General features: G+C 46.4%; 1 protein-coding gene across 3 annotated transcripts in view; it reads right to left on the bottom strand.

Moving 5' to 3' along the window:
* The window catches only part of PIK3R5 (phosphoinositide-3-kinase regulatory subunit 5), an 83948-nt gene that overhangs the window by 14143 nt on the left and 57742 nt on the right, over positions 1 to 12063 (bottom strand). For 2 of the 3 annotated variants that reach the window (XM_012457576.2, XM_012457577.3), the window contains exons 4-5: positions 11073 to 11141; positions 10202 to 10340 (exon numbers count right to left, since the gene is read on the bottom strand). In XM_012457576.2, the coding sequence (XP_012312999.2) occupies positions 10202 to 10340; positions 11073 to 11141 (208 nt within the window). Of the gene's footprint in view, positions 1 to 715; positions 854 to 10201; positions 10341 to 11072; positions 11142 to 12063 lie in introns of those variants that run through there. The other variant, XM_012457578.3, reaches the window with a different exon arrangement.

The following is a 12063-nucleotide window of genomic DNA, read 5'->3' as shown; positions in this document are numbered from 1 at the left end:
CATCCTCCTTGTGCCTCATGGTGAGCAGACACTGGACAATCAGGTTGGAAGTTCCCAGATGGAGCTCAGGAGGAGCTGCTCTGTGGACCCTCCAGTGTGCCTAGCAGTTGGCTTCTGTGCATCCTTTTACACCTCACGAGCCATATCCCCACCTCCACCTCCAACACCAAAAATCGGTCCTGGGCCTTGCTGTCCTCTGGATTTCTGTGGCCTCTCTGACTGCCCTCCTTTCCTAAGAGCTTCCTACTCTCCTTGTGGCCCAGGTCCCGGCCCCAGGCTTGGAGGCAGCCTCGCTGGAGAGAAAGGGATGCAGGGTGAGAGCCCAGTTCGAAAGCCTGAGTTCTAGTCCAGCTCTTCTGCGTGGCCTTGGGCAGGTCGCTTTATCCCTGGGCCTGTTTCTCCCAGAAAGGGCAGATGAGATCAGTGGCCTCTGAGGCCTTTCACAGTCTATGATTCCCAGGCCCTACCATGGCTCGACCACCTCCAATTTTCTCTCTTCAGAGACTAGGAGGCAGAGCACTGTGGGAGGCAGAACCTGGGCCCAGGAGGCTGCCGCATCTCATGCTGACCAGCTACTCCTGGGTCCCTGCCACGGCCCCCTCTCCCAGTCGTGGGTGCCTTCCTTCTCTGCCAGGTACCTCTCAGCCCATCCACTTTGCCTCAGCTCTAGCCAGGCAGCGAGTTTTGAATTCTGCGCCCTCCTCTGCCCCCATACCTCCCCATCTCTGCCTGGAGTCCCAAGTCCTCTCCGGGGATTGTGGTCTTGCCTGGCGTCCTCCCTGCTCGGAGGCATTGCATCCCAGGCTCCGCTCCGAGCCTGCACCCCCTTCCTCCCTGGGCCTTCCCCGTCTCCGTCTCCTCTGACTTCAAAATGCTGAGAAGAAACACACCAAAGGTTTTCCTCTTGTTTCTGCAACGTGACTGTTCTGCACAGTCATCGCTTTACACTGTCTATTCAGGTCTATGTCCACCATAAGAAGGAGATGACAGCAAGTGTGAGTTCACTCCCTCACAGAGCAGGGGCTGGGGACTTGGGGTGGTGGGCTGCCTTCCTGTCATAGCTTGGAAGTAGGACCAGGGTAGTCCCCATCGAGGGCAGGGCCACCCTGAACTGGGACTGAGCTGGGAACCTGTAGGACAACCCCTCAGAAGTGCAAGTCCTGACGGGGGGTTTAAAGACAGCTATAAATATAAAGGCTGTGATGTCCCTTTAGTCAAAGGCAGAAAATTGCCATATAATGCTCTTCTAACTTGGGACCTAATTGCTTTGATTTTTGGCCTTTCGTGTGATGTTTATGTAATCATCGCATATTTAGAAGTGAATGTTATGTCTATTTTGCCAGGAAAGTCCCTGACACAGTGGCTGATGTAATCATCAGGACCTGGGGCACCATCTGGTGGCCACTCACATGCATTACAGAGAAGAGATCCTCACCTGCTCTTCAACCACCCCAACATAATACCGTAGTTACCATAGTAGAGGCAAACAGATATCCCCCAACTCCCTGATCATAAAACACAGACACGCAAAATTTTCTCTTGACCTTATTTCTCTTTTCTTTTACTGTTTAATGTTTTTAAAATGTAACCCACACCCCACTAACCCCATTTCTTCACTGCCACTTCTGCCTCTGTTGACCCGGGACATCCAGGCGGTCACACTCCAGGAAGCTGTGGGCTGTGACATCACTCTCCCATTACATCAAGTTTCTTTCAAAACTCTCAGCCATTGGCTTCCAAACCCTCCTACCCTCCTGACCCTGCTCTCCTGAAGCTTGGCAATGTTTCCCAAGTCCCCAAACCCAACGGTGCAACCTCATGATCATGCCGCCTGAACTTTTGTTCTGGAGTGCTTGGTACTGTTGACAACCTTCTTTTCAAAGCTCCTTCATCTCCTCTCGTCTCTAGGATGAGGAGCAGTTTCTAACATCTACATCCATGTGCCTTAGTCTCATTTTAGGATTGTGCTACAGTTGGAACCAGAAGCTACTTCGTATGAGCTATGTGAACTCCAGTGACTGTTGTTCTATGTATTCTGTTGCTTTAACGGGATATTTAGGAGGGTACCTGTGCCTCTTGGCACACCCTGGCCCAGAGAGAGTTATTTTCAGAGTTGCTTGGCTGGTGCTGAATACCCAAGATACCAACAGTTCCCAAGTGGAGCCGATGATCATCCGGTAAACTCCCGCCCTCACCCTGAAAACACTGTCAAACCCCCTCCTCGGCCTCTCTTGGTAATAGATCCCCCTGCTTAGCATGGGGTGTGGGGTTTGGGGGTAATTAACTGGTGGGCTGGGTTCTGAGCTGGGAACAAATTAGAAAAGTCTGTGCAATGTGAAGGAGGCTTTAATCCTGGAAACTTTTTTACAGACGGACCCCTTTGAGCCTGGCTTAGAAATTGTACTGCCAAGTCACCATTTGCTGGTGTGTGCTGTGAGGTTGGAAATGTCTCCTAGAATCCTGCATGGACTTGGTTTTCACAATGGTACCTGGTGATGCCAGGGAGGCCATGAATGCTAAGTAGGGTGGGCAATATCAGTTCCAGGACCCTTAACTCCACCCTCCACTCCCCAAACAGGGAAGCTGCACGGGGGAGCCTTGGGTCAACAGACACTTCTCTTCCTTTCATCTTAGATGACATCCTTCCTTGGTTACCTTAGGAGATGGGAACAGCTTTCTGAGTTTAGCTTCTTAGATCAAGATTAGTCCAAGGGCTAAACAAAAACCTTGCCTGGATTGTTCCTGTGTCAGGCCCTGGCAAGTAGGAAATCAAGAAGAGTCACCCCATACAGGCCAAGAATGGGGTGGGCAGGCAGCACACAGTCATAGTGAAGGTCCGACTCCTGGCCCAGGTGTCCAAGACCCTTCACCATTGAGCCTTGTTTGCCCAACAAAGCTGCCACTCTTTTTCTAAGTTGCAAATAGTTGGACATTCTGCACAGAACACCTGACTGTGAAGATCCAGCACCCATGAAAATCACTGTCTGCCATCAAGCAAGCACTGGTATTAGCACACTGACAGAGAGGTCCATGCAGAGGGTGATGTGGGTACTTGGGCCTGGGGGAGGCAAGCAGCAACCACATCTGACACTTTCCTCTTAGAGGGGAACGCCAAGATTCCACAGAGTGAACAGGGTGGAAGCAGGGCCCAGCCCCAACTGCACTGCAACCCCCAAATGAGACTATATCAGGTTGGTTCTCCAGCATCTATGATTAATAGAATTAATCATTAGATTAAGGAATTTTAGTTATAGAGAATACACACAAGCCCTTTTGGAAGGCCTAAGGGTTTTTCCTATAATACTTGGCTGAAGGCAGCCTTGTCCCCTTAGTTAAATAAATTAGAGTAGAAACAAAGGAATGTGAGGAGTTTACCTAACTAACTTGTTTACTCTTGTGATCCTATAAACTAACAATTACTCATTCCAGATGGCTCTCTTGGAGGGAGGTTGACCAGGGATATTACCCACTAATGGTGTTTGCTTTAGGCCTCAGAACCTGGCCTTTAATCTTCACCCTCTAGTGGTGTTGACTCAAAGCCTTTGTCATTTAATGTGTGCTGAATAAAGGCTGGTGAGCTCAGTGTGCTGTGGCTGGCAGCTGCTATCTCTTTACATCACTATCCTCAAGTGTCTGTGAGTGGCCATGAACACCCTAGCCCACTCTTTCACTGTATTCTGTGTGTGTGGATTTATTCATTTGTTGTTGAGTCAGGGTCTGCAGGACAGAACCCTGCAGGTGGTGACCCCAACAAATATCAACTCATGGTGGACAGTTTGAGTCTAACGTACATCATGCCCTGAAGCAGACACCAAGCACAACACTCCCCACAGCTGGGTTTCTCTTACACTTCCCTCCTCACCCATGTGTAGCTCCTTCCTGCTCCCCATCTCCAGGGTCCTGGACTCCAGAGAGACTGGAGGAATTGGGAACTCATGGCTGTGGGCCTCAACAGGGCCTGGGCAGGAAGGTGAAGCACAGCTTTCAGGTGAATAAACAAAGGAGGAGAGGACACAGCAAGGGAGGCTTGAAATTCCTGGCCACTGGGAGTCCAGGAGCAGAGAGGTGGAAGGTGGGAAAGGATGTGGCTAGGAAGCCAAGAGGGGAATACTGGGGAGAAGGAACCCACTGGGCAGACTTCCGTGCAGGCAGAGGAGATATGAGTTCTTGGAATGAAAGGACAGCAATACTACAAGATATATGCTGCTCTGAACAAGAGCAGTGACCCCATGGAAATGCCTGCTGGATGAGGTCTCCAGCTTTGCAGAGCCACCGGGCTTGCGGGGGGCAAAGTAAGATGAGACCTGCCATACCACCCTTTCACCACGCTGGTGAAAGTCACCCTAACAGAACCAATCCAGGTCCAATGGGCTACTCTTACAAGTAAGTCGTATGCGACAGAGACTTATAGGCATCTACTCAATATCCACTCTTCCTTCTTTATGAGTGGGACACTGGGCATTGTACCCAATTGATAAGTCAGTTTCTCAACCTCTCTTGCAGAATGTGTTAGGTGGACCCTTTTGTGCAACTACCCTCACTTCCTTCTTTCTATTAACTGGAATATGGACATCATGGCTGGCGCTCCAGCAGCCATCCTAGACCATGAAGCAACCTTGAAGATGGTGCCTCTTGCTAAGGATGGCGAAGCAGAAAGATGAGAGGAGGCTGGTCTAGGATGTTCATGGGGCCACCATGCCAACATTGGCCTGCTGTCTTACAGAGAGAGAGAGAGAGAGAGGGAGAGAGAGAGAGAGAGAGAGAGAGAGAGAGAGAGAGAGAGTGTGTGTGTGTGTGTGTGTGTGTGTGTGTGTGTAAGAAACTAGCTTCCAAGAGATTAAGGCATTGTTGTTTGGATCTATCTGCTATAGGCAGCCAGCTCAGGCCTAACTGATCGCACCCTGTGATCTGGAACACCTGCCCTCTACTCTTTCCCCTAAATCTCCCCCCATCTATTAGTCAGTGATGTTTGACATCCTTCAAGAGATCTAAACCTTTCATTCCATAACCAGAGACAAAAAGTATAAAATGCAAATATGTCTGTGATCAGCAATGTCCCAAGAAAAATGTATCACCACTGAAGAACATTCTGAATTCACCTGCCACCAGCTGATAGGCAAAACTGACCTAACCCAGGTTTGTTCCTCATTTGATAGGAGGTCAAAGGATATGAAGCCATTAAGCATCCCAAAGGGAAAGGGGCAGGAGAAATTCCCCAAGTGGGGAGAGTGCTTATAAAAAGACAGCCTGGGCAACCCAGGGACATGCAGCCATCTGTCAGTGCCTCTTGGTAGAAACAGTTTTATGCAAATGTGAAAAGGATATAATATGACTTTTGGTATCAAAGAGATGTGGGTTCAACTGGTAGAACTCTTGTCAGCTATGTGACCATAGGCGAGTTACTTAAATGTCGGGCCTTCAGTTTCAGCATCTGAAAAATGGAAATAATAGTAGCTACCCTTGGCCAGGTGTGGTGGCTCATGCCTGTAATCCTAGCACTTTGGGAGGCCAAGAAGGGTGGATCCCAAGGTCAAGAGATCGAGACCATCCTGGCTAACATACTGAAACCCCGTCTCTACTCAAAATACAAAAATTAGCTGGATGTGGTGGTGCACACCTGTAATCTCAGCTACTCAAGAGGCTGAGACAGGAGAACTGCTTGAACCCAGGAGGCAGAGGTTGCAGTGAGTTGAGATCGCACCACTGCACTCCAGCCTGGCAACAAAAAGTAACTACCCATGGAGATGTTCTGAGGGTTAGATGGGACCAACTTGTGAAGGTGCTTCATATGCCTTAAGCAACTCTGGCATCACTGCTGTTCTATTCCTTATCATAATCAATGATAAGTATAATCCTGCTTTTGACCAGGAGGCTCAGAGAGCCTAAGTAACTTGTCCAAGGTCATCAGCTAATAAGCGACGAACTATAGGTCTTTGTCATACTAGAGTTCATGTTCCCTCTTTTATACTTTACTTTGTAGCTTGGACAAGAAATATTGAACTTAATTTTCTCAAAATCATTTCCCATTTTATAATGAGAATAATATGACTTTTCTTTCTTCCCCTGCAGATGAGATGCAATCTTTGAGGTTTGTGTGCTTTGCAGAGCTGTTTGCACGTAAGATGCCCCGTGTCATCCCCCAGGATGACAGATAAATTCTTTGCAGGAAAGTATTGTGGTCGGCACAGCTATGCAGGCATAGAGTAAATATTCAATAAACATGTGGGCTGAGCCCAAGAGGGCTGTGGTGGGCAGGACCCTGTGGCACTGACGTGAGGTTTCCTGCCACCCCCAGCGTTGAGGCAGTGGGTGATCATATGGAGGTGGAGTCAGGAAGCAGGGGGAGGCCCCTAGCCTTGATAACAGGCCCACTTCCTCTGCCACCCAGTCATATCAAAGCAGGATAAACTGCTTCATTCATTCCCATGGCAACTGGGTCCCTAAGACTTCACAGGTAGAGGACCCAGCTCCCCGTGTCCCTTCTCATTTCTCCCTGTGACTTTACCAGGACCTACCCTCTAAGCTAACACCACTGCAGCCCTTACTGCCCCCAGCACTGTGAAATAAATTAGGTCAACATTAATCCTCACTAACTGCATTGACAGGGAGGCATTGCTATACACCCATTTTACAGATGAGGAAACTGAAGCTCACAAGCTAAATGTCTTGCTGAAGGCCCACAGTTAGTGAGCAGCAGACCCAGGATTTGAAAGCACAATGGTCTGGTCCCAAGGACTAGTAGTCACTAAGTTATTCTGCCTCTCCTTCAAGTATTGAAGTTCCCTGGCCTCCATTCTAGCCCTCTCTCCACTTAAATGGGGGTGGGAGGGACTCAGGAATTGGGCAAAAAGATTACCGCTTGCCTGTTAAAAATCATACAAGAGCATTTTTCAACAAGCTGCAGGCTTCACATTTTATCATTCCAAGGTCTGGGCTTCACCATCGCCTGCCCCTCTATGCCACATCTGCTTTCTGGGCTGCCCAGAACAGAGTTTCTACCCAGCCGCCTGCAAAAATATCTCAAGGCATAGCGTGCATTGAGCTGAGGAGAGACAGCTGTTTCTGTTGAAATTGGGAAGTGGTCTCCCCACAGGTAACCCCCTCCCCCAACCTCACAACTCCCTTACCCTATTCAAAACAAAAAAAGAATCAATTAGGGTCTTTGGTATAAACCCAAGGCCCTGCCAGGACATTTGGATTTTAAATTCTTTCTCTGAGCATTGTAGAAAGGAAGGAAAGCATTGCCTCCTAGCAAAGGAACTCCAGTCACCAGTAAGCTCAGAAGAGATCCAGGTCTGTTTGTTTTGGGAGGGAGTGAGGGAGGGAATGAAGGAGTTTGACCTTAAACTGGCTTGTTCCTTTAGGGTTTGTTCTTTTCCTTGGGAAGCTGAGTTGCAGACACCTTTCAGGGTCCAGCCCCTCCTAAGGGTCTTCCTGATGTCCTAAATCTCCACCCAAGTCTCTACTATGAGTGAGGACCTTGTTATAGGTAGACTTGGGGGTTGGCCAAACCCTAGCTGTACCTGCTTTACTCTTTGCAATGACAGACAGCTGACTGGGGGCAGGCAGATCAGCTGATTGGGTGAGGCTCAGACATGTCAGCTGACTGGGTGGGGCATAGACAGATCAGGTGACTGGTTGGATAGGAAAGTTATGAACCCTTCCAAAGAAATTTACAAGCCAAACTTCAGTCTTGAGCTTCCTAGGGGCCGGAAGTTGTTGGGGAATAAGATGTGGTACTTCTATCCTGTGTGTGTTTATTGCGTAAGGTGAGAATTAAATGCTGCTGTTTCTAAACAGGGCCTGGTGCATGTATACATTAGAAAGAGAGAAAACAAAAATAACATACGTAATATTGGGGGGGTGTGCTTTTTCACCCAACTAGTTACTCAACATCTTTTGAGCTCAGTGCCTATTTCTACAACATCCTTTTTTATAATTCAGTATCATCCCACCAAATGACTTCACCACAGTATACTCGACCACGTTCAATATTTAGATTTTTAGGTATTGGTTGATTATTAGCAAGAGTGCATTGATGAACATCTTTGTACCTACATCTTTGTACATCCATAGGGATTCATCAGGATAAAATTCAGGAATGGAATTGCTGGGTGAAAGGGCATTCTCTCTGATGCTTTAGCAAACACAGCCCCCCATTCCTCACCAACTCCTGACCTCAGGTGATCTGCCCACTTCAGCCTCCCAAAGAGCTAGGATTACAGGTGTGAGCCATGGCACCCGGCCTTTTTAGATAGAATTCTAACTCAATTTTTTTTATGGTCTACCAATTATCCTGATATCATTTATGAAATAATTGATTTTTTTCATCAATAATTTAAGGATGCCACTTTGTCATATAATACAATTTTGTGTATTTAATCTGATTCTAGATATTACATTTTGTTCCATTATCTACCTACTCTTATAATCATAGCATACTGTTTTAATAATTATAGCCCTATAGTACCTTCAAAAATGGAAATATTTTCTTCTTACTTTCCTTTAAAAATATATGAATGAATATATCTAAGTGCATAAATAAATCTTTCAAATAGGTTTTATTTTCTTTATATATAAATTTATTTATATGTAAAATGTTTACATATTATGTTTATTTTCATATATTTAAAAAATTTTTTAAATATCTTGGTATTTTGATTGTGGTTATGTTTATTTTTCTAACACTCGGTCTCATTACAATATGATTCAATCCAGCAATATGATTCTTCAGTTATTCATTCTTCAGCAAAGTTTGTTTTCTCTATATAGGTCATTAAAATTTTTAAAATTTATTTATTATTATTTATTTGTTTATTTATTTATTCATATTGAGACAGAGTCTCACTCTGTCATCAGGCTGGAGTGCAGTGGTGGGATTTCGTCTCACTGCAACCTCTGCCTCCCGGGTTCAAGCAATTCCCCTGCCTCAGCCTCCCGAGTAGCTAGGACTATAGGGGCACACAACCACACCCAGATAATTTTTTGTATCTTAGTAGAGACAGGATTTCATCTTGTTGGCCAGGATGGTCTCGATTTCCTGACCTCATGATCCGCCCCCCTTGGCCTCCCAGAGTGTTGGGATTACAGGCATGAGCCACTGCGCCAGGCCAATTTTTATTTTTAATTGCTGTTGTAAATTGGGTTTTCTCATTATGTTTTCTTACTGGTAAACACTGGTTTATAAAAAAGCTCTTAGCTACCTGTTTTCTAGTTCTGACAATTCTTCGTTCAGGGGATTCTCTCATTCTTCACAGGAAAGCAACTGTTTAAGCTCCAACAGATTAAAATTTATCTTCTTCAGAAGAGAAAGTATTCTTTATTTTTGTCTTTTTGCATAGGCAAAAAAACCTATAAGCCAAAGGGAGGAGATTATTGACTCTAAAGAAAATGCCTCTAGTATTTTACCTTGGGCTGTTGCCATATTAAAAGCACTTCTAGAGTAATCATTTCCATATATTGAGGGGTTTTGAATATCAGGAATGGTATTGGGTTTTATGAACTATTTTAGAGGCATCTATTGAGATGTTTTTGTGACTTTATTCCTTTGAGTACCGATTTGCTGAGCCACTTAGTAAATCACACTTGACTGTGTTTTCGCCTGCACTATCATAGTTTCCTTAGACATCATTTTCATATCTATGACAGCACCTGCAATTTCTGAAGAACTCATGCTTTTCAGACCCCACACATGAAAACTGTCCCAGGTCTTGTCCACACTTGTCACAGAGGCCATCATTCCTGGCACCAACCACTTTCCCTGACCAGAACTGCATCAACCCACGCACGCAATTCCCTACTTGTTCCTGGGGCACAGAGACCATGCAAAGGCCTCTTGTCAGCATCCTAGGAGCTTCTCTGTCTGACCTGGGCAGACTTGGAGACCCCTTGACCAACCAGATCAGAGGCACAGGCCAAGTGGCGAGGCCAAGGCACAGGCCTTGCCCTGAGTGCCTGCTCCTGCTTCCCCTAAGAATTCCTTCTCAAGTTACCTCCCATGTTTACTTTCAACCATCATATTCAACCATCAGATGCTTGACAATGTCATGAAGAAGAGCCTCCAAGGTTGTGAACCAAGGCATGGGAAGAGATGAACCAAAGGATACAAGGTAAGGAGGGTCACACAGAACAGCTTCAGAAGAGCTGGAAGCATTCTCACCTTGTGAACCTTGCCCCCCGTGCCAGCTGCCTCCATGCTTACCTGGGGCCTTGAGTTCAGCATCGATGAAGGTGAGCAGCTCCTGGCAGATGCTGCAGTAAGGAACAGGCCAGGTCAGGAACCGGTGGTAGGTGCTGGCTGCCTTCAGAAGGAGATCCGAGTCTGGTGGGAAGTGTGGTGTCTAGGATGGAGGCGGGCAACAAGCAGAAAGATCTAGGTGAGAAAAGGCTCAGATAGTCCCGAATAGCCTCTGCTCCCTTTCTGGAATATTCCACAAAAGACACACCTTTCCTGGCAGCAATGTGTCCTAGGACAAGGTCAGGAGGAACTGGAAGTTACCCACCAGGAGTGAGTTACAGATGGGCAAGATGGCACCCGGGGTGCCTACTGGAAGGGACTTGCTTTACCCAATGCTTGAGTGAGCCTCCCTGAAAGGCTGACCGCTTACTGGTAAATGGTGCCATTGCTGCCACTTATTACAGATAATGGTCGTCAATGCCTAAACCACCTTTCCTTAAATAGCCTCATTACAGGTAAATGTTTATTTTTTGAGGGTGGAATCAGTCAGTGCACACATTTGGTGCCAGTGGGGGCGATCACATTGGGTGAAACTGACCACCAGGGTGAAAAATGAGGTGTACATAGACTATCTCTTGTGGCTTGTGAACAGTGACAGCAGTCCTTTCATGGGAGCTCACAGATGCCAGGCACCATCATGGCCACATGGAGTCACTGGAAGCCTCTCACGGTGGCTGCTCTGAAGCCATCTAAGTGTTGAAAGCCATTTCACATGCTGGTTCTTGACAGTTTCTCTCTCTGCTTATCTCCAGAGGTGTGAGGGTTCTGCCCCAGATAGAGGGTGCTCTCCCTCCTCCTCCCTCGCCTCCCGCGTCCTGGCCCACACTGGACTTACACAAAGAACGGTGGAATAGAAGAGCAGGGCCAGAGGGGTGAGCAGGTCGTAGGTGCCCTTCTCCTGGACCTGTGGAGAGGATGAGACAGAGAGCGAGACTCATTCATGGGGTCCGGGGCTCCCTGAGGCAGAATACAGCAGTTCTTTCTCATTCTAGCCTCTTTTTTTTTTTTTAAGTGAAAAGTGGTGTAATTACATGACAAACATTTGGAAAGTAGATGTCAACGAAAACACTCAAAAATTTCCCTCCCAAACCCAACCACAGCTAATGTTTCAATATCCCTCTCCTGACACCACTTTTGCCCTACGTATTTTCTTTAAGTTCTGGGATACATGTGCAGAATGTGCAGGTTTGTTACATAGGTATACACGTGCCAATGGTGGTTTGCTGCACCTATCAACCGGACATCTAGGTTTTAAGCCCCGTATGTATTAGGTATTTGTCCTAATGTTCTCCCTCCCCTTGCCCACCACCCCCCGACAGGCCCCCGTGTGTGATGCTCCCCTCCCTGTGTCCATGTGTTCTCATTGTTCAACTCCCACTTATGAGTGAGAACATACTGTGTTTGGTTTTGTGTTCCTGTGTCTGCGAAGCTATAAGCTGTGTGTATACTTAACTCCTAATGTATTTTACATATAGTATTATAAGTAAATTTCTATTTCACTACATGGTCTCTAAGACTACCTTTTCCCCCTTCTAGTTATACACTTACCTGTTATTTGTGTTATAAATTTTTCCAGTTAGTTGTTTGCCTTTTAATTTTATAGACATTTGTTATGTACAGAAATTACAGGTGTTAAGTTTTCCTCTATGGATTTTTGCTTTTACATGCAAAGATCATCATGTAAATCTTAATATATTTTTTCTTTTTTTATTTTTTTGAAGCTTCATTTTCTGAAATTGAAATATTTAGGCTGGGTGTGGTGGCTTATGCCTATAATCCCAATACTTTGAGAGGCCGAGGAGGGCAGATCACTTGAGGCCAGGAGT

Source organism: Aotus nancymaae, unplaced genomic scaffold (assembly GCF_030222135.1).
Source record: "Aotus nancymaae isolate 86718 unplaced genomic scaffold, 86718_ANA_hifiasm-v0.15.2.pri h1tg000018l, whole genome shotgun sequence".
In the NCBI taxonomy this organism is placed as follows: domain Eukaryota; kingdom Metazoa; phylum Chordata; class Mammalia; order Primates; family Aotidae; genus Aotus; species Aotus nancymaae.
Note: the sequence above shows the minus strand (reverse complement) of the source record. Positions and strands in the feature narration are given on the sequence as shown.